At 47.6% G+C, this 26,971-nt stretch overlaps 2 protein-coding genes and 1 long non-coding RNA gene across 5 annotated transcripts; 1 reads left to right on the forward strand and 2 right to left on the reverse strand.

Moving 5' to 3' along the window:
• Window positions 1-306: 306 nt before the first annotated feature.
• LOC142446062 (lysine-specific demethylase 4D-like) lies at window positions 307-5,963 on the reverse strand. Its single transcript, XM_075547858.1, is given in 3 exon segments — window positions 307-980; window positions 983-1,726; window positions 5,861-5,963. Coding segments are annotated over 3 exon segments (1,521 nt in total).
• Window positions 4,799-23,857, reverse strand: FAIM (Fas apoptotic inhibitory molecule). 3 transcript variants are annotated; one of them, XM_075546847.1, is made up of 6 exons: window positions 23,015-23,123; window positions 20,216-20,273; window positions 18,872-19,004; window positions 18,311-18,539; window positions 9,887-9,936; window positions 4,799-6,876 (listed from the first exon to the last, which is right to left on the reverse strand). In XM_075546847.1, exons 2-6 carry the CDS (start codon window positions 20,257-20,259, stop codon window positions 6,727-6,729), a joined length of 606 nt encoding a protein of 201 aa, XP_075402962.1. In that variant the 5' UTR covers window positions 20,260-20,273; window positions 23,015-23,123; the 3' UTR covers window positions 4,799-6,726. The 3 variants fall into 3 exon arrangements, with proteins under 3 accessions (XP_075402962.1, XP_075402964.1, XP_075402963.1); XM_075546849.1 differs by lacking the exon at window positions 20,216-20,273 and having other exon boundaries at window positions 4,800-6,876; window positions 23,015-23,182; XM_075546848.1 differs by lacking the exons at window positions 20,216-20,273; window positions 23,015-23,123 and adding an exon at window positions 23,443-23,857 and having other exon boundaries at window positions 4,801-6,876.
• LOC142445226 (uncharacterized) lies at window positions 23,448-26,963 on the forward strand. Its single transcript, XR_012784000.1, has 2 exons — window positions 23,448-23,865; window positions 25,811-26,963. It is a non-coding gene; the product is annotated as an uncharacterized LOC142445226 (long non-coding RNA).
• The last annotated feature ends 8 nt before the right edge of the window (window positions 26,964-26,971 follow it).

A 26,971-nucleotide genomic window follows, 5' to 3' on the forward strand; every position in this document is an offset into this window, starting at 1 on the left:
ACAGAGTATGAGGACCTAATCTGGAAAATCCCACAGACACAGCATGGTCCAGGGGCATCCCCACAGGGCTCTGTCATGTACAACCAGTGTCCTACAAATTTGGTGTCCCAAAGTTCTGAGATGTCAACGTCTCAGCAAGGGTCCACGCTAGAAGAGCGGCAGGGTACAGAGGCACGCCCTGCAGCTAATGGGGAGGGGTGCAGCACCCAGAAGCTTTAGCAGGATGCAGAGGTCCGGGTCTCAGCTGTGCGGGGCTGTCCATCAAAGGTACATCCCCACGTAGGGGCTTTGCCTTGAGCACGGGTGCTATGCATGCTCTGCCCACCGAGAGGCGCCTCTTAGCAAAGGTTTGAAGCGTGGGCTCCTTGACCTCCTTGACCTCAGATTCCCGAAGACGACGACCGCGACCCCTTCTGACCTGTGAAGGCTGGAGATGATGGCTAGATGGGTCCGGCGTCGATGGCGGAGTAAGACCTGGCTCCTTCTTAAAGGAACTTCGAGAGGTAGCTGCTGCCACGGGCGCAGAGCGCGCGAGGACTCGACGACTGGGACCCCTGCCCACAGGCAGAGCGCGCGAGGGCAGCGCGGCACCCTGCAAGGCCGGAGGAGCCGCAGGCCCAGCTTGGCTCGACCAGGAGAGCGGACCTCCTTCCGGGCTCGCAGCCCCGGGCTGCTGGGCGCTGTGGGCTCCGCGTGGTCCACGACGGCCCGGTCCTGGCCCTGCTTCCACAGCTCGTAGCGCTCGGGCCGCAGGATGCGCACGAAGACGTCCACGGAAAAGGAGACCCTGGCCTCCCCGCAGCTGCACTGCGAGGCCACTTTGCCGTAATCCACCCAGCGCGGGGTGGCGAAGTTGATGGCTTCGGCACAGTTGAAGCCGTGGTTGAAGCCCGCGTGGTAGCCATAGGGGAAAGTCACCATGAACTCCCCGGGCTCCTGGGTGACCCGCCCAAAGGGGATGCCGTTCTCCCTGAGCACGGTGGCAAAATGAGTGCCACCTTGTGCCGCAGGAAGGCCGCACAGCTCCGCGAACTGCCCGGGAAAAGCTGCCTGGCCAGGTGCTCCAGGCGGCCTCCGTGCTCCAGGGGCACCGCGCACCACGTTTTGGGCTCCCCGAAGTGAAGGTAGTTGATGCTGTACAGGTTCATGTCCTCCGTGTGCCAGGCGAAGGTGGTCTTCCACATGCCGAAGTACAGGTAGGGCGTGTTGACGCCCTCGATGACCACGCCGCACTCCTGCTCCAGCAGGTCCTGGACGGTGCCCAGGTTCCCCAGGTCCCAGTGCTCAGTGTTCTCGTCAAACAAGGAGCCGCTGATGTCAGCCCCGTAGATCGGGGCGTCGTACAGGCGATTCTTCCAATACTTCCTCTCCAAGTCGTCAAAGCCCAGGTGCTGGGGGGCGTGGTACTTGTCACTGTTGGCCAAGTGGCGGTACTCCCTCACGGTCATGGCTTTCTTCTTTTTGTGGTATTGCGTAAAGACCCCAGCCCGCCCGGAGGCCACCTGCTGCAAGGGCGCGGCTATCAGGATGTCACTGATGTCCTCGTAGTTCTGTCTGGCTCTCCATTCCTTGGGAGGTATGATCTTAGCCACGCCTGCTCGGTGTGCACCGTGGGATTCGATGTGGGCAATGTATTTGTCGAAATCGTCAAATTCTTCTTTGGTTGGACGAAATAGCAATATGGTACAAGTAGGGTTCTGAGGAACGTTGCACTTAGACTTCGTAGCTGTATGTTAATGAGCAACCGCTGCCTAAGTTCTCAGTACGCTTTAGCTAGAGAGCTGAGGGTGCTGGGAAAGGGTATTAAAAAGAAATGGGTTGGGGTAGCTGTGAGGCAGCGGGATCCACCAGCCGACTTTGAAGCAATTGAGAGGGGCACCCTCTGTGGGCTGGCTCTGCTCTGGAAAGGAGCTATGCTCTGGCACTAATGAGGTTTGTGCCTGCAACTCTTTGCTGGCTCTCAGGTGGTGCCTGGCTGTCCTCTTGAGATTACTGGATCACCTAGACCTGGGATTCTGTAGCCGAATGTGCCTTCCTCAAGATTGTGTTTATGTTTAAAGATAAGCTTGCACCTCAAACTAGACAGCCTCCATAGCTCCCATCTTCCCAGCCAGTGCCAGCTCAAGAGATCTTCTAACCAGCTCCGGGGCCATTCAGACAGAAGCTGGCCTGAGGTCCAGTCCTCTACCTCACTCATTCCCCAGGGAGGTCACCACCATTGGCTTCTTTGCCTAAGTTAAAAACCAAACTCCCTGCCTTAGCGAGTGGTTGCCAACCCATAAGGACACACTGCCGTGGGCTCTGGAGTAGCAAGCCTCACCTTTTCGCCTGTTTAAATTCTTAAGCCCATTTCTCTAGCTGTAATTTTAGTTTGTATCATTGTTATTAAGTACTACTGTAACAGCAAGTGCATGACTGTAACAAGCAAGTTTATTTCCTCACAATTTAGGAGGCTAGAAATTAGAATTCAAGTGCCAGTGCTAAGGGGCAGGCTTTCTCTCTGTGTTGGCTAAGTTTAGTTTAGGCAAGTTTCATGCCTCCTTCAGCATCTGCAGGCTTGGCATTGCTTAGAGCTCTCCCTGTGTCTTGGCATCAGTCTTGCTCAGTTTCTCAGTCAGGGACCCCAGGCCCAAGACATGCTCTCCGCTCCTCTTGTCAACATGGGTCCCTCCCCACTCTGTGCACTACTCTCTCCTTTTGTCTCATGAAAGATAGAAGGTGCAAGATATGACAAACTAATAATTTATAAATTATCAAGGGTTCATGGGGGCGAGTAGGGAGGGAGGGGAAAAAATGAGGAGCTGATGCCAGGGACTTGGGTGGAGAGCAAATGTTTTGAGAATGATGAGGGCAACGAATGTACAAATGTGCTTTACACAATTGATGTATGTATGGATTGTGATAGGAGTTGAATGAACCCCTAATAAAATGATTTTTTTAAAAAGAAGAGAGAAGAAAAAAAATTTTTTAAGAAAAGAAAAGAAAGATAGAAGGTATTGCAGGCCACCAAATTCACTTCCCTGGAGCTGATTCTGATTCATAAGGGTCCCGTACAGGGTTTTGAAGACCATACAACTTTATGGGAACAGACTGCCTCATCTCTGATTATCAGCCTAACTGTAACCAACTAGATCAAGGGCTCCATTGTAGGCCACACCTCAAGGACATGCTCCTTACATGGTATCAGGCTTTTGAGAGGGGATTTAGGGTGTTGCATATCCCCCCTCCTTAATCCTTTATCATCGGCTTATCCTAGCAGAACATGCCATTGGGGGGGGGGGAAGGAAGGGGGCCATTACATAACTGCCACAACATAGAATTCAATCCATCAGTTTGGAGAAGTGTTATTTTGTGTTGCTCTTTTGTTTGTGACATTCTATGTGTAGTCTGAATACAAATCTTTTGTCAAGTCATATGTGTTGAAAATGTATCTTTCTATTGGGATTTCCCTTCTCATTCTTCGTTGGCTTCTTTCTCATATCGCAGGCCCTTGATTTTAATGTCAAATCCACAATTATTTTCTTTTGTGGTTAATGCTCCGTGTTCTTTTCAAGAAATCTTTCCCATCTCAAAGTGATGGAGGTAGTATGCATATCCTCTAAAAGCAACCCCGTGGGACGGAGTAGAACTGTCCCTGTGGGCTTCTCAGACCATAACTCTTTCTGGTGGTAGAAAGTCTCATCTTTCTTCTCAGGATCAGATTCCAACGGCTTATCTTGAGGTTCGAGGTTCGGCTAAACAACCGTGACACCAGGGCTCCTAATGTACACCGACATGGGTCTGAATTCATATTGGCATGCAGTGTAATTTTCACAGAGTGAAACCATTGGTTACGTGTTGGCAACCAGCATCCAGATAAAAAAATAGAAAATTATCATCACCTGAGAAATTCCTATTGTTACTAGCTCCCCACTAAAGTGAGCATTGCATGGACTTCTAAAGTTATACTTATTAGTTTTGGCCTCTTTTAAAACGTAAATGGCATTTTCACTAAATGCTGTAGATGGCTTTCCTGTGAACATGAAATGCCTATTTTCACCACTGAGCTGCAGGGGTGCCCTTTCTTCCCCAGCTGAGAGACCTAGGTCAGTGACTTTGATCTATTTTTCTTTACAAATTCAGATTTTCATCTGGGGGCCAGTGAACTATGGTTTTAATTTCATAGCTTAATAATTAAGGGTCATACATAGAAGTCAATACATACACCTGGCATTCAACAAGGAACAAAACAACTACAGCCTCCATATTTTTTAGGTGGGGAAACAGCCTCAAGAAGGTAACCCTGCTGTGCCAAACTTCAATCCCTGGCTCTATTTCTCTGTATGCTGCTTCCAAAAAAGTTTCAAAAGCATCAAATATGAGTTCACCAAGTTAAAGGCAAAAAAAATTAATTCTTAAGACTTGGATACCCACTAAATAATCACGTTTTGACTGTTCATAACTGAGTTTAAAATAAAGTACCTACAAATCGCACAATCCATTTTCTTTGTACTAGAAAAAAATCCACATTAACATCATTTATTCAAGAAAAATGAAAGCAAGCCCTAACACCCACACACTTAGAGCAAACTTCAACTTGAGTTTCATAGTCTTCAGAGGTCCTTGTGCCACATCCTTGTCTTCCAGCATAAATGGGGTGAAGTGAGGAGAGCTGATGGCTGATTGTTGTGAAGATAATATGCTCACCTGCCCATTGGGAAGACTGGGAAATAAAGAGGTGTTACAGGAAGTAGTCAATAGCTTTTTTTTCTTTTGAATGTATTTTATTATATTTGAGTGAGAGCTTACATAGCAAATTAGGTTCTTATTAAACAATTTCTATACATATTGTTTAATGACATTGGCTACATTTTTCACATTATATCAACTTTCCCCATCCCCCAGTGATTTTCTTGTTACAGTATTCACAAATCATACACCTCTATGGTTGTCACTTTTAAAATGAGTTGTTTATACATCATGACAATCAGTTCCAGCGGCCCCCTCCAACTCCTTGTTTGTTCCCCAAATCACCTCACCTTCCCTGTCTCTGTGCCACCTCCCCAACAATTATTGGCTCATCTCTAGCTCTCTGCATCTACTCCTGTGCTTCGAAAACTGGGAAACTCAGCAGTAACAATCAAAATTAAAGTTAACATGGCAAAAATTAAAGAAATACAAATAAGAGTAAGAAAGAAAAGATCACCATCAATATTTAAGAAACCAGGCAGGAAATTTTTGTCATGGAACCAGTCAATCGTTTTTTAACATGCTCCCTCTGCCCTCAAGGGGGTTGCATGCCTGGCCCAGGCCAGCTTACTGCTCTCCTGCCCCTCGGCACCTCCTGCCTGGGGATCACCTGGCATTGCTGTCTGTTCAAAGTATCATGGAAATATGACAGTGGCAGGGAGAGAGTAGTAAAGGATATGGGTCTTAGGATCAGAAAACCTGGGCTTAAGTTCAGCTTATACTACTACTGTAACAACTCACTAAACCAGAGACCGTTTATGGAGGCCAGAGCTGCCCAGTAGAACATGGTGTGTGACCAGCACTGTCACTATGGAGCCACTAAGGGCATGTGACAGGCAAGCACTTGAAACAGGGTTAGTGCAACTCTGAACTTTTAACTGCATTTCATTTAAAATAACTTAACGTAAACAAGCCACCTGTGACAAATAGCTCTGGAAAATAGAGAATCACTCCCCTCACCGAAGGACCAACAGTGGTAATGACGGTGAAATGCCCAGGTACGCAAACGCCAGGGCTGTGGAGGCCAGTGCAATTCACAGCTACCCCAGGGGACAGAGAGAACTGTGAAGTGGGGTCTGAGGATGTCACTGGATTGCCTCATCTCTCTCCTGTGGGCAGCCCAGCGCTTAACCTCCGGCACCAACAATGCTCCTTTTACCCCAGTACAAGCCTCCATTATTAAACTGTACCCTGCCGTGAAGCCCTCCACCCTCCATGTACACACCTGCAGCCATGCGCTGCCCGGGGCCGGTCCCTATGTGTGGACAGGACTGGGAGGCGGGGGAGTGTCAAGGGACATGGAAGGCCCGTTCAGTCACACAGCTCTGAGGCTGCGGACTTCTGCTGAATGTGCTGCGCAGCTCTGGGCGTTTAAAGCCCGGTCACGGCTGCAGAGGGGATGCAGCCTGCTCCACAGATACTGGATTCTTGTCTTTGTCCTCACCATGCTAATTAAACAAAACAGCAACACCAGAAACTTGCTGTTCAGAAAATGAAGACTTTCTCTAGTCAAATGGTCGCATTGTTCTGTACCAGCTACTTGAAACCTGGTTGCACAGGTTACACAGTCTGTAGACTTGGCAGCTTCTAGAAACACATCCAACAGCACCAGTTTGATTTTATAGCATTTATTATAGTAAACATATCGTGCTTATCATAGTGTTTATTAAACATATAGTGTTTATTACATGAAAGGTTTCTCTTGTAAAACATCAGTGGTTTGGGTTCATATCTTATTTTCCATTTGGCCTTAGGACATTTCACATTATTTACCCCCCAAAATGTGACTTTATGATTGTATAATATTGGTATTGCTCCCACCCCTACCCCCCATGCCCCAAATTGGCCTTTGGAAGAGTAGTTCAAGTAGGTAAAAAGTAGAGCCAGCCCGCACTGAATGTACTGGTCATAAGCATTTAACTCCCAGGGAAATGGAAAAGTCCTGCTCTTTCCTTGTTAAGACTGGAAGTTTAGTTCTAATCCTCAGTGGCCACGGAGTCACTCAAGGCTTTCTGGGATTTCTCTTCGATCCACAATGAGCGTATGGATGATCCCTTCTTTCTGCTTGCCGCTGCTGACAGCCTTTATGTAACAGTCATGGCTCCCAACTCGGAAGTGCGTTTCAGTTCCATCCTCTACGAACTCACCCTGGGCCAAAAGAGGACAGGGGATTAGTGCGCCCACCTCCAGCCCGGCCGCCATCTGCAAATACGAAAGTAGACGTCCAAAACGCAGCCAGCAAGCTCTGCACAACTGCAGTTGGACGCACGGATTTAGAGGTTTTGACAGTTCTGTGGCTTGCAGGGGTTTTGTTTGCTTGTTTTTTACCCTAATGACCTTTAAGAATCACCAACTTTAGGGAAAATAAAGAGTTTCTCATGGTTATTTGTCATACCGGCATCGTCTATGCCAGTGTTCTCAGCCTCCCTGATGCCGCCCCGTGACCCTTTCATACAGTTCCTCATGTGGTGGTGACGCCCAACCACCAAATTATTTTCGTTGCTACTTCATCACTGTCATTTTGCTACTGTTATGAATTGGGCGACCCCTGTGAAAGGGTCGTTTGGCCCCCCAAAGGGGTAGCGACCCACAGGTTGAGAACCGCTGGTCTTCACAGCCTACGTTTGAAAATACGGTGCGATTCAGGATAGCAACAGCGTGTGTGAACCATCTCCCTGGGCGGGCACTAGCACCACGGCCCGCACGTTATAGAGGGGAAACGACGCAGGCGCGCGGCAGTTCAGGCCCTTGTGCCAGGCAGCAGCCCGTAAATGGTGGCATGTTCTGCACCTCTGGACGATTTCACCCCACAGGACGGATGGATGCAGCTCCCAACAAAAGTCGCAGGTAATATAACGCCAACACCCTACACTTGCCCTACCGATGCGCATGCTCTGAAATGCAATAGCCTGTCAGAGGACCCTGGACTTTGATGGCTTCGGATGAAAGAACGAAGACAAGGCAGCTTTTTAAGATTGATAAAAATTTAAATGATAATACAATGGACCTATCGATGTAAATAACATCATCCTACTAGACTGGATTTCTTCTTAAGGAAATGTACCCTTCGCTGCTGCAGACGAGTTGAAGTTCCCGCGGGCGGGGCTCGGCTTGCGTTTCCTCACACAGCACCCACTGTGGGAGCCCAGGGAGGAAGGGGACGAGGCTCACGGGATGAAAATGAGTCGTGCCAAAAAAGCAATGAAACCACAGTGGGATTTGAAACTTGGCAATGACCTTACTGGCAGCTGAAGCCCAGCCCGACCTCCAAACAGAAATAAACAAGCCCGGGGAGAACCGCAACCTTCGCTGACTCCGCAAAGCAAGCCCAGCGGCTTGATTTCTAGACGTCCATTAGGAGCCCTGATGGCAGGAGGAGGGGCGGCTCCGGCCAAGGCTCTTAGCGGCCACCTCCTCGAGCAGCCCCCCTCAATGCAGTGTTTTCCCCTTCACCTGTTTAAGATTGAGCCTACAGCCTGGGAAACTCGCAGACCCTGCCCGCACGGGTCTGGTTTCGGAAAATACCCTCTGGGTCCCGCCTGCGGAAAGCATGCATTTGGAGGGAGGGGCAAGGGTTGGATCACACCATCCCTCAATGCAGCTTCTTGGAGTTGACGGATGCATAATGCCAGCCAGCTGCTTTGAGAAGGCTCCGTGGGCGAGGGCGGCTGGGCCACCGTGCGGGGGCAGGCTGGCTGGACAAGGGCAACTGTCCAAACACAGTGTGCTTCTCAGCTACTAAGGAGCCGACTACTTCCTAAGGACCGGTCCATTTAATGCCACATACTCAGCACCGCGAAACCACCCCTCTGCATATGCACTGGAGAAGTGCTTGCAGGTAGGGGTTTGGGTGTGATTCAAAGGTGCAGATTCCCCATCCAGAGAATTCCCCGTGGGCAGAGAGACTAGGAAGGGTCACCAGGCATAGCGGCAGGCCCGCAGGAGGTACCTGACGCATGCTAAGGGCAACGAAGCTGTTCCAACTGGGGCATGAAGGAGGAAACAGCACCCCGGCCTCTGTACAAGGCAGCTCGGCCAGGAGACACAAGCAGAGCCTGCTCCTGCACTGAGGGCCGAAGCTGAGGGAGTCTGGGTGAGAATTCCCTCAGCAGCGGGAAAACACTTGTCCTTGCAAGTTTGGGTCGCTGTCTTTGGCACCTTCTCAGGAGCAAGCAGGGGCTACATATTCTGCAAGGTGAACTCATCCCAGCTGGTCTCCCCCCAGGCCCTCATACGAATACCTCCCCTCCCCTCCCCATGATGGACCCAGGAGCACAGCGACTATGGCAGGGAGCTGGCTCAAGGCTGACCTGAGAGGACTCCCCATCATCTCTGTCCTGGTGCTCAGGCCCAGAGCATCAGGAAAGGTAGGGCTGCCAGGCTCAGGCGCAGAGCCACCCCACCAGGGCTGTCTCCTCAGACCCCCTGGTGCTTGCTCCAGACCTTTGTGTTCTCCCTTCCTCACTGCTCTGTGCAGGCCTCTGCTTAGTTTACCATGAACTTCACTCCCTTTGAAGTCACTCCTCCATTCAGCCTCTTAAAACCCAAACAACTGGCAACACCCACACCAGGGTCTGCGTGCCTGGGATGCACTGAGGCCCAGCACAGCTTGGGACAGTGCCCTTCTCCCCTCCCCACTCCTGCTGGTCCACACAGTCCGCTTCTCTTCTGAGGCTTCTGCAGCTCCCTGAGCGGCCTGCGTGTGTGCCCACTACTTGCTTGCTTGTGTTCAGCCCACTTTCAGAAAAGCACTGTCCGCCCTGAGAGTTTTGCATAAAGCCTTCCTGCTCAGTGTGGCCCTGGGCCACTCGCTTTGGCCTCACCTTAGGAAATGTTAAATCAGAATGTGCACTTTAACAAGACCTCCCAGGGATTTCCACAAAGCACCACTAGATGGAAGGGGTCCCAGGTGGGCACTAAATCTGGGGGAGACTTTTTAAGACCACGCCTCATGCAGAAGAACCCTCTGGGGTCTGAGCTTCGTTTCCCAATGTCCACTGCCCCGACACTGTTGGGGAAAGAGTTTCAGAATTTGGAGTAAGGGACTTACTACTGTTTATGTCATTAGCTACGTGGCCCTGATTTTTTTTTTTTAATAAAATCTCCCAAACTGAGAAACACAGTGCCTGGCCTGACAGCAATGAAAAGGTCAACTCACTGCGGTCTCCATCTTCCTCCCATTGCACCAGATGTCCATGGTGTCCTTTTCTGTAAAAGGGACAGTGAGCAGGTTAAAATCCCATGGTTTAATGATGACGCCCACTCTTGGGATTTATTGCCGTAGGAAAAGTTTGCTACAGTGGAGTTCTAAAACCCCATTCATGTTCCAAGACACAACACTCTTTTTACTTTAGGTGGTTGGTTTTGGTTTTTTTTTCAATGTTAAAGCTCTTCCAAATGTGAAGAAACTATCCATGTTCATTCTTTATTCAACACCCAAGCCCAAAGGAGACAAAGCCACCTTTTAAGTTCAAATCGTGGCTCCCACCTATATCGGATGTCTGTGAATCAAAATGCATGCTGAAGGAGAGACCTACCTACACAGAGCTCTGGAGGCACCTCCGGCCCCGCCCCCATCCGGCCAGCTCCATGACGGCACCATGAGACCATCTAAAGAGCTGTGGCAGGGTGCATGGCGGAGGCCTTGGGGTTTCAAGGGGAGACTGTAGTTACATAAGCTCCTGTCACCTTGAGGGTATTAAGAGTGAAGGGGTGGAGTCTAGCCTGTCAATCAGGTCACAGCCTGATGATGCCTCCTTGCAGGCATGGAATTCTCTTGAGGGATTCTGGGAACTTCTCCTCTCTCTGCCTTCGTCTTCCTGTTGACAAGCCATGTGGAGACTTGCTGAGCTCTGCGACAGCCTCACTCTCTCTGCTTCACCTTCCTGTTGAGCTGAAAGAGCTACATGGAGATCTGCAGCAGCGCTGAGATGCTTCCACCACCACTGGGTTCACAAGACTTTTCACCCACCGCCCTGTGATCTTCCTGCATTTGGCATCACTGCATGTGCTGCGTGAGTCTGAAGAGGAATTCATGGGCTAAGATCAGACTCATGGACCAATATTGTACTTATGAACTTGATCTGGACTGGGATGGGATGTTTTCTTAATATACAATGGCTTTTTGATATATAGCTCTCGCTTACACACGAGTGTATATAAATTTGTTTCTCTAGTCAACCCAGACTAACACAGAGATACAGATCCGTTCCTGGGACCAACTGTCTGTCAGTAGGGGCCTAGCTTCCATGGGGCTATGACGCTGGTTTCAGCAGAGCTCATTTCAGCAGGGCTTCCAGACAAAGACAGACCAGAATTAAAGGCTTGTCTACTTCTCCAAATCAGTCGATGAAAATCCTTTGTATTGCAACAGAACCTAACCGCAACCCATCACAGGAATAATGCCGGAGTAGGCAGTTTTCATTTCACAGTGAGTGGGTTCAGCTTGAGGGTAGTTAGTGATAAGAACAGATTTTTTATATAATAGACAGTATGTCAAGTCTAACATTTTAGCCTTAAATTTCTTGACTGGGCAGTGTAGTGATTCCTTTTTAAAAAATAATCTCTATTTTTAAAATAGTCTTATTGAGATATAATTCACATACCACACAATTCAACCATTTAAAATGTGTGACTCCAGAGGGCATGGGTGCTACAGAAAAGTGTGGTGAAGAAATTAGATGGTGCCCGGCTATCACATAAAATTGTCTGCGGTCTTAAAGGCCTCTTTCCAAACAAGCAGCCATGAGTGAGATGTCAACCAAATCCACATGGAAGAACACCAATATTAGTGACCAGAGGATTGGAAATCATAATCCCGAAGTCAAAGGAGGTAATAGTATCAGAGTCTAAACTGTGAGATTCCGGCAGAAGGCCATGATGACAGCAGGAGCCCAAGATACATTTGTGAGATCTACACAGGAAATCAGCATCTGGTGATGAACAGTTAAAGTCCTGTCAGTTGATCACCCCTCTGATGCACGTTGGGCCTGATCTGGTTTTCAACATTTTCTGAGCTTTTTTTGGTTCAGATTGGGGTTTATCTCAGATGTATTTTGCCATTGGGGGTAACCAGCTTGAATTTGTTTGATGTTTTTCTGGATTTTCAGTGTATGAAACCCAGGATTGAGGAACCTATAGAGACAGAAAGTAGAATAAAGGCTCAATGGAGGGAAGGGGGGGTGATGGCAAGGAATCTAAGAAGGAAGAGACTGTCTTGAAGCTGAGTGTGGTGGCAGTTGTACAACACTGCCTGAGGTGATGGACTAGGGGATGATATGATGTCAGCATTAGCTCCCAATACAATGGTTTGCGGGGGGAGTGTGTGATTCAATGGCTTTTAATATATTCACAATATGAGACCATCTTTGGTACCTCAAAAAGAAACTCTACACCTTTCCCCCAATCTATACTTGCCCACCTGTTTCCCTCCAGCCCTAAGCAAACGCTGATCCACTGTCCATCCCTATCTGTCTTCCTGCCCTAGACATCTGTGTGCACGGAGCCATGGCCATTGTGGTCTTTCGTGACTGGCGTCTTGCCCCCAGAGTAATGTTTCCAAGGCTCACCGTGCTGTCACATGTATCAGCACTTTCTGTCTTTTTATGGCTGACTTCTACTCATTCATTTGCACAAAGCATTATTAAGGGATAAAACTGGGATAGAGGCCAGACCAGAAAACTGGGAGACCAGAGGATGTACAGTGGTACAGATAGGAACTGGAAACACAGGGAATCCAGGACAGATGATCCCTTCAAGACCAATGGTGAGAGCGGCAATACCTGGAGGGTGGAGGGAAGGTGGGGTAGAAAGGGGGAACCAATTACAAGGATCCACATATAACCCCCTACCTGGGGATGGACAACAGAAAAATGGGTGAAGGGAGACATCAGACAGTTAAAATACGACAAAATAATAATAATAATTTATAAATTATCAAGGGTTCATGAGGTGGGGCAGGGAGGGAGTGGGGAAAAGGAGAAGCGGATATCAAGGGCTCAAGTAGAAAGAAAATATTTTGAGAATGATGATGGCGACAAATGTACAAATGTGCTTGACACAAGGGATGGATGTATGAATTGTGATAAGAATTGTATGAACTCCCAACAAAGTGATTTAAAAAAAACTGGGTTAGAACACAGAGCGGAATCCTCTCATAACACACTTAGGCATTAGCTCGTGTGTGTGTGTGTGTGTGTGTGTGTGCATGTGTGGTGACTGGGGGGAGGATCCCTAGATCTACCTGAAAGTACCAGTGTCTTGGGGGATGGCAGGGGTGAAAGCTCTACTCATCAAAGAGCCAGAAGATAAAATTTCGGTGTTTCAATGAAGAAGAGGAAGCAGTGTCACAGTATGTGAACAAGGGGTCTAGGGATCCAAAACTTCTCGGGGGGTCGGGTGTGAAGCACCAGTCAAGGCCTGACTGGCGGGTAAGCCGCTGATCTGGGATATCAAGTCTCAGAGGGATTCTCTTCCCCGAACCTCTGCAGACAGAGCCTAAGAAAGGCTTCAGGTTGCGTTTGCGGGGCTTGTGCCTGAAAGGAAAGCCAGCATGTCACACACACAATGTGTGCTCACGGTGCTGAAATAAAGCACAAAGGCAGCGAACACGGGCATTTTATCTGCTGTGCCCTTGAATACGTGCATGTGCTTGGGGCTTTGCATACTAGCTTTCTGCCATGGCCCCGAAGACACAGCCAACCCAGAGGCCATAAAATAAAAGCTGAATAAAGTTGACTAGATGAAAAAATAAAACCTCTGCAAGATGTTTTAAAGAGCCATCCATGTTCAATGCAAAGTCCCAAGATAAATGACAAACTGGGAAAAATATGTTTGAAACCCACAACACCAAGGGCTAGTCTTACTGATAAAAACCAAGACCCATTGCTATTGAGTCCTCGGGTTCCCAGGGCCATGCATTTTTACAGCGGCCACTTGGTCTTCCACCTGCAGAGTAGCTGGTCAGTAGCTGGTGGATTCAAATCTCACCGACTTGCCAATGATCAGCCACGTGCCTTAACCACTGTGCCATCAGGGCTCCTAATGGGTGTCTAGAAATCAAAAAGAAAAAAAAGCTAAACAAGTCAAAATAATATGGGGTAAAAGGTTTGAGGAGGCGCTTACTAGAAAAGAACACAAAGAGCTTTAAAGCGCAGGTTGAAAAGATGCCCAGCCTCATTCAATCATGACAAAGGGAAACCTGAAAATATGTTTTTCACCTATCCGAATGTTAAACATTCAAAAGCCTAACAACTTGCTCAGTTGGAAGCTTACATGGAAATACATAGTGGAAGACCTTTTACGAAAATGGGCGCCCAAGGCAAAGGAAGCCCTGCCCTCCCAAACAGAAGCCAAAGCAAAGACACTGAAGGCCAAGTGCTGAAAGGCGCCCACTGCCCCACAAATAAAGATCTCCATGTCACCCACCTTCCCGTGGCCCAAGACCTGGAGGCTAAGAAGGCCGCCCCAATACCCTCGGAAGAGCGCCCCCCGGAGAAACACGCTGAAACACTGCGCGACATGTTCCCCTGGGTCATGGAGTCGCCATGAAGAGCTAGGATGGCTACTCCCGTGTGATCCAAGCACCACATCAAACAGGCTGTGAAGCAGCTCTAGGACATGGAAGTAGCCAAGGGCAACACCTTGATCCGGCCTGACAGTCCGCGTTGGACTACGACGCTCTAGATGTTGCCAACAATATCAGAATCGTCGAAACTGAGTCTAGCTGGCTAATGGTAAATATAAACTTTTTCAAAACCTTAAAAAAAAACAAAAACCTAGTGGGATACAAAATGATAAAAGCGCCATGGAGGGCGACTAGGGAAACATGGATTCCAATGGCCAATCCTTGGACCCAGCAATCCTACCTTCCCACTTTGGGGAATTTGTCTTAAAGTGTTATCTGACCCATATTCTAAGAGGCATAAAAACAAATCTATTCATTCAATATTGCTTTTGCTTTAAATTTTTGGAAGATAGATTTTTTGCTACCAAGGCATTGCAATCTTGTAACCCAGCTTAGCACGAAGGACTCCATTTTGTTTTAAACTGCCAGCAGCTAGCGGCCCCTACCACTGCCCCCCTCAATAGCCTGGCAGACGGTGACTCTCTGGGCCCCTCACCATCTCCTGTTTGCTCCATGAGCAAGAAATGCCATCTATCCTGCCAGATCCTGCTTCATCACCTGCAGATGTTCCCCGTTGGTCCCTCCCAAGGTCTTGCCGGCCCACAAAGCAAAGAATGTGACTGCCAGAATGTTCCTCTTAACCCAGCCCTCTGCCTTAATTATTGTATAAAAATCCTTCTACTGCCCTTGTTTGGGGCGGAGAGTGAATTAGACACTAGTCAGCCTCTTGTCCCAGCTGTAATACAGAAGGAGTTTAACTTTACTAAAAGTGGTATGAGTTGAATCTCACCTAGGTCATAAGAATCTGATTGATAATATTTTAATGGAAGAAGGATTTTCATTTTCAAAGACTACTCAGTTATATTTAAAAACAAATTTATTTTATTTTTGTTGGTGGAATACAGCAGGACACCTACCAACCCAACAGTCTTTTATCTGTTTAATCAGTGGCCCTGAGCAACCTTTTTCACCTCCTGTGGGAGCTTTTTCTCCTCCTCCTGTTAGTACATAAACTCACTGCCCTGAAGACGCCAACTCATCTTTCCTGGTGCAGGTGGAGCTCTGCTTTGGGCCCTGGGTGGCATCCAGCTAGGAGGGGAATCGTGGAGTCACACGCCAGTTCTACTTTTAGCTGTTTAAGGAACTGCCAGCCTCTTTTCCACAATGGCTGTACTATTTTGCATGCCCACCAGCGTGTACATGGGGATTACAAAAAGTTTGTGGGAAAAGTGAATAAAAAGATAGTGTAATTATCCCACAAACTTTTGGAAGTCCCCTGTATGGGTTCCAACTTCCTCCCATCTTTCACATTTGTTATTTTTTGTTCGTTTCATTTTAGCCATTTTCGTGGGAGTAAAAACGGTATCTCACTGTGGTTTTGATTTACAGCTCTCTGGTGGCTATCACATCTTTCCGTGTGACCAGTGGGAATTCGGATGTCCTCTCTGGTGAAATGGCTCTTCAAATCCTTTGTCCACCTTATGACTCAGCTGTTTGTCTTTCGTGTTAAGTGGATAAAGTGCTGCAAATAATTTGGTCATTAGATTCTCACTGGATATATAGTTTCCAAAAATATTCTCCCTGTCAGCAGCTTATAATTTGCTTTTCGGTATAGTCTTTTGACACATATAAGTTTTTAATATTTAAGAGGTCCCACTTATTTATTTTGATTTTTGCTGTTTGTGCTTTTGTTATTAGATTCATTAAGCCATTGCGAAAAGTTTGGCCTCACACCAGAATGCCCCTGCATTTTCTTCTTTGATTTTATGGTTTTCGTTTACATATTTAGGTCTTCATTGATTTTGAATTTGTTTTATAGGTAGTGTGAGGCCTGGACGCTGCTGTATTCTCCCCATGTAGAAACTTTCCAAACACTATTGAAGAGCGTCTGCTTTGCTCACTGAGTGGACTTACCATCCTTCCCAAGGCAGGAGTGTATTTCGGGACTCTCAGTTTGGTTCCACTGCCTGATTGTGTCTGTAGTCAGACCAATGCCAGGCTGTTCTGATTACTATAGCTGTACCATATGCTTTAGAACCAGGAAGTGCAAGTCCTACTTTGTTCATCGCTTTCAACACTGCTTTCACTAAGCAGGGCCTCTCGCCATTCCGTTTGAAGCTGAAGACTGCCTTTTCCATTTCTATCTTGAAAGCTGTTGGGATTTGATAGGGGTTGCAGTGAATCTATAGATCACTTTGGGCAGAATCAGTCTCTTCACAATATTCTGTCTTTCGGTCCATAAACGTGGACTATTTTCCCACTTAGTTAAGTCTTCTCTACTCTCTTTCAGCTGTGTTTTATCATTTGTGTGTGTAAGACTTTCATGTCTTTGGTTAAATTTATCCTATTTCACTCCATTAGATACTATTGTAAATAAAGTCATTTCCCTAATGTCCCCTTCAGATTTCTCATTACTGGTTGTGATAGTTACATAATCTGGTATCAACCTGAGGATATTAAGGAGTGAAGGGGTAGGGTTTAGCCTGTCAATCAGGTCGCACCTTGATGAACTCATTTGGAGGCACTCAGGCGATAAATAGGCCAGACCCACTCTTTCTGCTTTGTATTCCTGATGACCAGCCACATGGAGCCATGCTGATGGTGCCATAGCTCTGGAGCTGGAGAAGCCACGTGGAGACCCACACCAGCACTGAGATGCTTCCACAGTCACTGGATCCACAAGACTTTCCACCCACTGATCTTCCTGCATTCAGCATCACTGTATGACTGCGTGAGTCTAATGCGGAATTTATGAACTAGTATCGACATATAGGGTAATATGAGACTTAGGGACTTGATCTGGACTGGGCTGGGATGTTTTCTTAATGTACAATTGCTCTTTGATAAAAAGTTCTCTTTTACACACATATAAGTGTCTATGAGTTTGTTTCTCTAGTCAACCCGGCCTAACACACTGTTGTATAGAAACTCATTCAGCATTGCTCTTAATAGTAAAAATGAGAAACGCGTGAGGTACCCACCAGTTGGGAATTAAACTATTTTATTACCAATTTAGTGGGTTACATGCTAACCACTAGGTCCGTAGTCAGAAACCACCAGTGCTATCTGCCCTCCTGGGGACTCTCTGAGTCAGCACTAACTCGATGTCAGTGAGCTTGTTTGTATAGAAGACAGAAATGCAACCAGTAAAATCTAGACTATAGGAAACCCCTGAAGACAGATGACTCAGTTTCTTCAATAAATAAACTACACCAAAGGTTTTTGTTTTATAAACCATGTGTCTTTATTACTTACTAAATATTTTTCATTAAAAAAAATGATACTTGCATGCCAGCATGCAACTAGACTGACCAGGTCTGCTCATCACTGTAGCTCAGTGAGTGCCCAGTTCACTCACCAGCACATAACGAGATCGTGATCAGTACCTGACTAGATGGGTCAATGAATTAATGAGATGATCTGCACAGTACTGACTTAGTGATACGAAAAGCAGGAAATGCTAGAATAGAAAAAATGTGGTGACTGGTAAACATTTGTCTTGTAAGTTTTGTGGGCCCAATAAAAATGGAAAAGACTGGCCATCTGTTTTTTTCAATGGACTATGTCAAGACTTTGATGATTTTGACCTGATGTTGTCCTAGGCTTATTGCTACCTAGAGAAATATATCCCCTTTTATTAATGTATCTTAAATTTCTAAATTCCTTTTGATAAGCTTATGAAGAGAAATGCCAAATAGCAACAAATAGCTATATGCCCCTTTTTTAATAAATAGAAGATTAAAACTCAATTCAATCACAATAAAACTGACCTTCAGATATTTTACATACAAAAGAATAGGTTAAATAAATCCTTCATTTATACAGGGCACATTAGAAATACACTCACTCACATTCCCTTTCCTACTTAAAGCTCCTAGGAAAGGTCTGGATAGTTATAAGAACCAATTGAACAGCCGTCCCAAATAAACACATCATGTGGACACATCATTAACTTACCCAGCACAACTCTGAAGTCCTCCCCATCCAAGTGCAACACCCAGGTGTTGGTGGTTTTGGACCTGTTCTCCATATACTTCTTGAGACTTTTCCCATTGATTTCCAGGGTGTATTCATAGGCAAACCCACTGATAGCATCGATGTTGATGGTTGCTTTGGTCTTGGCGGCTCCAACACAGAAGGTTTCTTTGCCCACTAATTTGAACATCCATTCTTTTCTTATCTCTTCCTAAGTAATAAAACATAAAAGTTGGAGACAAATAAGTGGATGGCAATTTAAAGTTTACTGTAAGAAATATAATCAGAGTGGCCAATAGCAGCACTATGTTTATGTAGGTGTATTAATCCCTAATGTCAAGGCTGGTAAATATGAGTGAGTACCAGCTGTTCTAGTCTATGAGTTCTCTAACTCCTCTTGGTTTGCGCCCTCCTGCGGAAAGATGCAGGCCAAAAGCAGAGGGCTGGCTCATAGGGGAAAAACCCCAAATTCACACGAGACGCTCCGTGGACAAATCCGGTTTCTCTCCAGACCGTGTCGTACAGAGTAACAGTTTTCCCTACCTTTCCGTCCACGTACACCACACGTTTGCCTGATGTGGTCCCGTGTTCAAATTCAATCTTGTGGACTCCGTCACTTAGAGCAACGTCCCAAACAGCTACGAGATCCGCCATTTTTTCTAGGCTAAAGGGAGGGCTAGGGGAATAAAACAAGGTTAATTGTAATGTGCCGGAACGGTAAGACGATGACTAAGCAAGCCTTCTAAAGGGAAAATGACAAAATTTCAAGTACCCTAAAATGATCAAGTATGAGCATGAGCCCCTAGAAATCTGACCACAATGCCTGAGCATAGAACTGTTCAGCCCTCTCACTCACTCTGCCTCTAAGACACAAACTACGATCTGTGGGTTATAGTCCGATAATTCCAAACAAAGCCACCTTACTATTAATAGGATGAAGGATCTATCAGTTTAGCCGCAACAGCATTCTTCCAGGCGAGGCTGCAGAAGAGTGTCTGGGAAGGTCCCTCTGTCTTTACACCCTACCCCTCCCACCCTATTTAAAAAGCTTAATAATTGCTTTTCTCTTCTTCCCAGATCTAGTCTCCCCCAAACACAAACTCTCCAAACTCCCCCTGTTGAGTGTAATGACTTGGGGTTTGCTTGAACAAAAACTGATTGAGTGAAAGAGGAGTCTGGGAGGAAATGTTCTCCTACAATGGAGATAAAAATGATACACAGAAATGTTATGGAAAATAGTAATTCTTGGCACCATCAGAGGAAAGCTCATTTGGTTTTTGTTTTAAAGGCTCTAGTTTGTTTAAAAATGGCACCATTTAACCAAAAATATTTTTGCATTATTCTAAGGCATGAGTTTTTAGCTTTCAGTGACCTAATGTTTATTACTGTTGTAATTAGCATATCCAACAGTCGCTAAGTTCCTGGGTGCCAGCCACTGATCTGAGAGGTCCACATGCAGCTCCTCACCAGGAAATGGGTGCTATTATCCTGTTTTTCAGATGAGGAAACGGGCGCTCAGAGGCTAAAGGCACATGATGTGGCAGAGACAGGGCCTCAGTGTGTGTACTCCTCCCCCTCCCCCACCCCTGTGCAGCCTCTCTGAATCTGAGGTAGGAAATGGACTGGATCACTTTGAAGAAGGTTCCAGGAACTCTGTGCCGACAGGGGTTTGGAGCCCTCACATCCAAGCCCTGAGGGCAGGCTGTCATGTCAGAAAGGTGACCCCCTCCGTGTCAAGGTCTAGTTCCCCTGCTTCAAATCCTAGGGTGTCCAGAACGATGCATTATGCAAGGTATCCCAAGCAGCCTGGATAAAACCATTCTTCTGAAAGATGACCACACTCCTGAACGTTTCCAAAGTGAATGTGTCTTCCGGCAAGACATTTACCTTTCGTCATCTTCAAAGATAGGACTGCCATCTCCAGATGCCATGGCTGGCACAACAGCTTTAATCCAATTAGCAGCCAGGAAAGAAAAAAGCAGAATTGCAGCAAAGGAAGATTGAGAGCAACAAAGAAGACATCTACAAAGGTTCTCCTAACTCTGCAAATAGGCACTTCACTGCATGCAGTTTCAGATGAAACACATTCCATACACAACAGAACTGCAACCTCAAATTTTCAGGGGAGGAAGAGTCAGATATGTTTTCTTCTGATATGGACCGAAAGTTTGTTTGCTTGTTTGTTTTTAAAGCATCTAGTGTTTATTTCAACTATGATAGCACAAAGAAGCTGGACTTGACGGGAGAGCTCCCCTGGGTCTCATGCTTCTTAAGTTGAGGCCCCAGTAGCCTCCAGAGCATACAGAAAACTCCAAGGAAAACAGGATGCATCTTCTAGAAGCACCATGGTGGTAACGAGTTTAAAATGCATTCCTTGTATTACATTTCAGAAGGTTATATGACGGTAGAATATAATTTTTTATGTGTGTGGGGACAGGGGTGGAAGATTTCAAAGCTGGTTTGCTTTTGAGTTCGGTAAACATGGCTCTGCTCAGCTCACGGCGAATTTACAGTGCCAATGATGAAGCCACCAATGATCACTGCAGGCCCCGGTGAGAATGGAGCCTAGTACTCATGTGCAGTAAACTCGTAACAGGGCTGCAGCGCTAAGTAAATCCTACTAAAGTCAGATGTGACCCATAGGCACATGCACAGGAAACCCTCCATGCTGGGAGATCTGGGATTAGTAGTTGTAACCTTGCTAAATTATAATCGGCTCAACCACTGTCTGCTCCTGGGCTCTGCCCCAGCCCAGCCCTCTCTTCACTGAGGTGCGTTCTGAAAGGTACTCAAGGGTGCTCCCACTGCTTTAGCAACAGGAGCTGCACCTCTGGCTGCAAACAGCTTGGGGCCACAAGCTGTTCAAAGGGTATTAGTGAAGATTAGAAGCCACCCAAAATGAAAAACTAAGTTTTAAAAATCAAATGCGGTGAAGATTTAAAACCATTCGCATTAAAAATAAATCCCTCTTTGCTAAATGTTTATGGTGGTATACACTTGTGGATTTCTCTAAAAGAAGCCCTCTGGGATCTCTTAGCAAAGTGGAGGGTATCCTGTAACCAGAGAGAGAGAGAGAGAGAGAGAGAGAGAGTGCAGAGCAGCAGAGGAAAGCAAGACGCATAGTACAAACTTTGGCAAGACATCCTTTGTAAAGCAAAGTGGACTTAGGGATGTCATTCAAATTTGCTCCACAAGTACGAGGCTCTAGAAGGTTTAGTAAAGCGGCAGTCAAACATAAAACAACTGTCCAATCAGCTTCAGACACCACTCGTCACATGAGACAAGCCATGGTATCATCTTAATTATGTTTCATATAGAGATATAAAAGGTCATACAATAATCATATTGAGAGAGACAATCAGGATTACATTTCTTTTTTTAAAAAAAAAGGTTTCTCTAAATCAGTGGTTCTCAACCAGGGGGTTGAACGACCCTTTCACAGGGGCCATCTAGTTCATAAACAGCAAAATTACAGGGATAAAGTAGCAATGAAAATAATTTTATGGTTGGGTGGGGGGTCACCACAACACGAGGAACTGTAAGAAAGGGTCACGGCATTAGGAAGGTTGACAACCACTGCTCGAGATGGTCGACATCCGTTTATACATTCAGCAACTGTTTATGGGGTATCTCAAAGAACAGACATTTTCCCTTCTCAATTACTTGACAGTGTATGTGATAGTTTGGAAAGAACTGTATCCAATATGATCAGAGTAAAGGCTGAAGCAAATATCTGGCAAATGTGATGTAATCCATAGGTGGTCAACCAAATTCCTTTAATTTCCACGAGTGGGGAAGATGACAACAGAAATCTTTTACATATCTTCAAAGACAGCTGTTTCAGCATCTAGTGATTTACCAACAGCATAATCTCTTAAAATCCCTTCCCTAGCAACCTAACACCCATGACGCATTAGACAACTACAACCAAGTTGTTTAAGAGTGTGTGAAGGCACTGCTAGTGTGTGTTTATTCCAGCCCTGAACTCTGCCTTGATTCGGGGCTAACTGGATAGGGACCACACTAGTTTGTTCAAGCTAAACCGGAATCGGTTTCCTTTTGTTTTTACGGAGGAGTTGTAAGTAATTCCAGAGACGGCGAGTTCCCTTTTCAACAAAGGGAACTTAAGGGAAGCCACTGACTGGATCTACAGACCAGAGCCGCTTCGTGGCGCGGCCAGCCTTGAGCACAGCTCTGGGCCCTCTGAGCAAAGTCATTCAACTCTCCTTGGGCCTTCATCCCCAAAGGGGACTGGAAAAATAGAATCCAGAATAACTTCTCTGAGGGCTAGATGGCAATGTTTTTCCTAAGGCTGTTGGATTTATTCCACGCAAATAACAATGTTCAAAGGCGCAGAACGAACGAGACTCAACATACGGTTCCTTTTTGTAGCTGAAAACTGAAAAATAGCCTTATGTTCCCCATTAGGTAATCTATGAAGTAAATTACGGCCCGTCACTCAATAAACCGAGCGTCCAGCCCCTGCCGGGCACTGAGGCTTGATGTGACCATCAACTTGGCTCAGCCGATCGATCGCACAGCCCACAGAAAGGACGTTACAAATTAACAAACAAACATTCTCAAGCTGTGGCTAAGCGCGCGCGAGGCATTGTCAGGGAACGAAACCGAGTTACAAAACTTCCAAGTTGCAGGTTCTGCAAAAGCAAGCGGGCCGGCGGTGCTTACGGGCCGGGGCCGGGGCCGGGGCCGTGCACGTCCCTGCGGCGGGCTCGGAGCAGGGCGCGGCTGACTTCCTCCGGCCCGCGGCCCGCCTGCCCCCGAGGGCCAGTCTGCCCGGGCGGCGGCGGAGGCCCGGAGTCGGGGAGCAGGCCCAGCCGGCCCGGGACGTCCGCGCGCCCTGCGCGCCCGGCTCGGGGCCCCGCCGCGCGTCCGCCTCCGCCCCGGGCCTCCGCCCGCGGGAGCCGGGCCCACAGCCGCCGGGGCCTCCGCCCGGCCGGCGGGAAGCGCGCGGACACACCGCGCCGGCGGCCTCGGCCTGCGCAGCCACCGCCCACCGCCCGTCCGTCCGCCCGCCCGTCCGCGCGCGGGGCAGCCTGGGGCCGCACGCAGGGCCTGCCGGGCCTTCGTCTGCAGAGTCCGGCCGCGCGCCTCACCTGGCGCCGGCGCCGCGAGGGGCGCGGGGGTCCGACTGGGCCCCTACGGCCGCGGGGGGTGCGGGGGGTCGCTCCCTTCGCCCGGAACCGGGCGCGGCTGGCGCGGAGGCGAAGCGCGAGTCCCAACCGCGCGGCTGTTTGTCGCGCTCCGGGTCCCCGGGGGCGCCCAGCGCAGGTGGCCACCGGTCTTACCGAACCACCTACCCAACCCCCACCCGCTGCCGCCGCGCTGGCTGCACCCCGCCTGCACCCGAGCATTGCCTGCCCCGGCCGCACCGCAGCCGCACCCAACCACGGCTGCCGCCGAGAGCCGGCCTCCAGGCGCTCGGGTCCCCGCGCCCGCTCACAGCGCTGGGCAGGGAGTCCCGATGGGGCACTGCTCTATGGACCGGGTTGCTTCTTTAAAAACCAGAACTCTCGAAGGTAGGTAGGAGGCCTCCGAGATGATGTAGCCCCTGCCGACTTGGCTTTGATCTACAAGGACTTCAAGCCCCATCGCCCCCCCCCCCACACACTTGCATGCAGCTTCTCGAAATGAATTTCCGTTTGTGTTGAGATTACTCCTCAAATACTGTTCTTAAAGACAACTCTCTGACCTCCTAAGTGTAAGATTTGCAGTGTCTGGACTTCTCCTTCCCAGTCCTTTTCAAGTGGTGTAATTGTGTGTGTGTGTGTGTGTGTGTGTGTGTGTGTGTGTTTAACGTGTGACTTATCCCTGGACTGAAGGCCTGGCGGCTGGGGACCATTTCTGCTTGGCTTACTCTTGATGGGTGCTCCCATTTGGGCAGTGCAGGCTCACAAGGGAAAACGAAACGAACTCTAGTGTTATGAAGTTGGTTCTGATTCCTGCAGGCCCATGTGTGCCTCAGTAGAGCTGTACCCCCAGGTGTGCAGTGGGTGAGTTTTGGGAAGTTGACTGCCACGCCTCCAAACTTTCAGTTAAAAGCTGAGCAGGTAGACCTTCTGCACCACCCAGGACTCCAGACTCAGCTCCATGGCCATGGAGTTGACTCCAGCTCCTGTTAGTGACCCAACATAGGGCTTCCAAGGCGGTATCTTTACAAGAACAGATGCGTACTGCCTTTCGGCCCATTCTTCCAGGGCAGCAAGGGCTGCCCTGGATGCCCGCTGGTGGGTTTAAACCACCAGTCTTGAGGTTCACAGTCTAATGGGCTACCCAACAGTGCCATGAGGGCTCTTTCCAGACTCAGCGTCAAAACCAAACCAAGCTCACTGCCATGGAACTCACGGCTATCAAGTCGATTTGGACTAATAGCAGCCCTCTAGGACAGGGTAGAACTCCCCCTGTGAGATTCTGAGACTGAGTCTACAGGAGTAGAAAGCCCCATCTTTCTCCCCGGAGTGGCTGGTGGTTTTGAACTGCTGACATTGTGGTTAGCAGCCCAACCCACAACTACTAAGTCCTTAGTCTCATAGTAGACTATAAATACATATTTGTTGACTGGGGAGATGAAAATCCTGAGTTACTGAGCTTAGGACCAAGACATGCTGGTCAGGGAACAACCCAAGATACTATTTAATGAAGTGTCAGGTTTTCTCATAAAATAGGAGGACCTGGAGACCATGTACAAGACCTTTAAGTCATTAATTATTGATTGCTTAATGTGTGCCTTAGATATTGACCACTGTCTAGTTTTCCTTATAGGCCAGAGATTACATGAGGATGAGTAAAAAAAAAAATTACTTCCAAATCATAGGAACCTTTATTAAATAGAGATCAAAATGTGAAGCAATTGGTTGTGAACATAGCATCCATGTAGGTCTATACGCTTCTGAAGGTAGTGTTTCTCTCGCGTCAACTCTTCTGCAGAGAACTCTGTTCTTTGTCGCCATGTCAAAATGATAGTGTTGGCATCCTCGGGGTACTCAAATCATGTTCCTTTTACATCTTATGTTTGGGGACCAAGAAGCAACTGGAAGGGCAAGACCAGGACTGGAGGGTGGCTGGAGGGAGCTTTGTCAACAGTATTCTCATTGGACAGCCCTTGCTGACCTGGAGGAATGAGCTGAAATGCATTGTCTTGATGGGCAATATTTTCTGGGTCTTTCCATTACCAAACACACTTTCCAATTAAAAAAAATCATTCTACTGGGGGCTCTTGTAGCTCTTATAACATTCCATACATCAATTGTACCAAGCATATTTGTACATATGTTACCATCATCATTTCCAGAACATTTTCTTTCTACACGAGCCCTTGCTACAAATTCTTTTTCCCCCTCACTTCCCAACTTTACAATTTTCATGAAGTTTCTTCATAATAAGAACCAATCATTGTTCTGTGTCCTTGGGGAAAAAAATCTAGCAAGGTTACCACTCTCTCTCTTTTTTTTTTTCTTTTTTAAGGCTACCTCTTTGGAACCATGCCCCTCCCCCCAAACAAAAACAAACAGTTGCCATAACCTTCAGAGCTGACTTCTTGGCCTTCGAGTCAATGACCATCAGTCTCCTTGGAAGCCACTGTTTGGAGCTTTTGGGAAGGCGCTCCAAGACCAAGGCAGGTGCCCAGAGAGCACTGTGGGCAGCCGTCCACGAGTCACAGACACGAGCTGAAACACACGGTGTACAGAACATACTGACGTACCCTCAGTGTGTAGAGACCCGCGGTCCCGGCTAACTGAAAGATGAGTAGTGGGAAACCACCAGCTAGCTGCTCTGTATGAGAAAGATGGAGCCGCTTTCTCCTCCTCGGGGACCCCCAGGAACACTGAGCCAGCCTTGACTCAGGGTAGTGGGTGAGCTGAGTGGAGTGGGAAGTAGGCAAGGCCTGCTTTCACTTCCTCCGCGAGCCGGCAGTGTCTCCCAGGAAGGCCTATGTGTGGCTCTAACCTCACACATTTCTCTCCGTGGAAGAAAAGCTTGCAAGTCCTTTATTCACAATAGACTCCAGTGTCACTCCATTGCCTCCTTTGGAAAAGAGAACTGTGGCTGAATTGACTGCTTGTTCTGAACTCGCTTCTTCAGCAGTATGAAAGGGGGACCAAAATAAAAGGGGAAAGCACAAACATCCAATAGCTACAACTTTACAATTTTCCAAGTGCCTTGCCAGCCCTAGCCCCTTGTGACTATTGGCCACGTGTTCAAGGAGGAGGCGCCAGTGTTTCAGAAGCAGCTCAGGCTTGTTTGTGGCCCTGCGCCATACCAGGGCCCCAGCCACAGGCTCCACCTGCAGGCCAGGCGGTGGTGGCGGCAGCTCATCCTGGTCCTGGGAGCAGGCCAGTTAGGTAGGACGGGAAACATCTTGTCGATTCCAGAGGAAAATAGAGTTTGGTTTGAGCTTCCTGGAGAGGGCACTCCGGTTGAAGCAAGACCTTTTTTCTTTTTCTACTTTTGCCTTGTTTATTTTGAGAAAATTTTGAAATATAGAAAGTACTGAAAATAATATCCAATTAGCTGCCACCCAGAATTGACTGTAATTAAATGCTGTTGACAAGCATTTTAATGGAAGAAACATTATAAGAAAGAATAATTTTGCAAATAAAGCCCCATTTGGCTCTCATTTCCAGT

This window comes from Tenrec ecaudatus, chromosome 4, assembly GCF_050624435.1.
Source record: "Tenrec ecaudatus isolate mTenEca1 chromosome 4, mTenEca1.hap1, whole genome shotgun sequence".
Lineage (NCBI taxonomy): Eukaryota > Metazoa > Chordata > Mammalia > Afrosoricida > Tenrecidae > Tenrec > Tenrec ecaudatus.

Excerpts from the sequence above, each read along its gene's own strand:
- FAIM (XM_075546847.1), bottom strand. The coding sequence starts at position 20,259 with ATGGCATCTGGAGATGGCAGTCCTATCTTTGAAGATGACGAAAG. Across the intron at positions 19,005-20,215 it reads ATCTTTGAAGATGACGAAAG|CCCTCCCTTTAGCCTAGAAA; the intron begins GTAAATGTCTTG and ends TTATTCCCCTAG. Across the intron at positions 18,540-18,871 it reads TGGTGTACGTGGACGGAAAG|GAAGAGATAAGAAAAGAATG; the intron begins GTAGGGAAAACT and ends TTTATTACTTAG.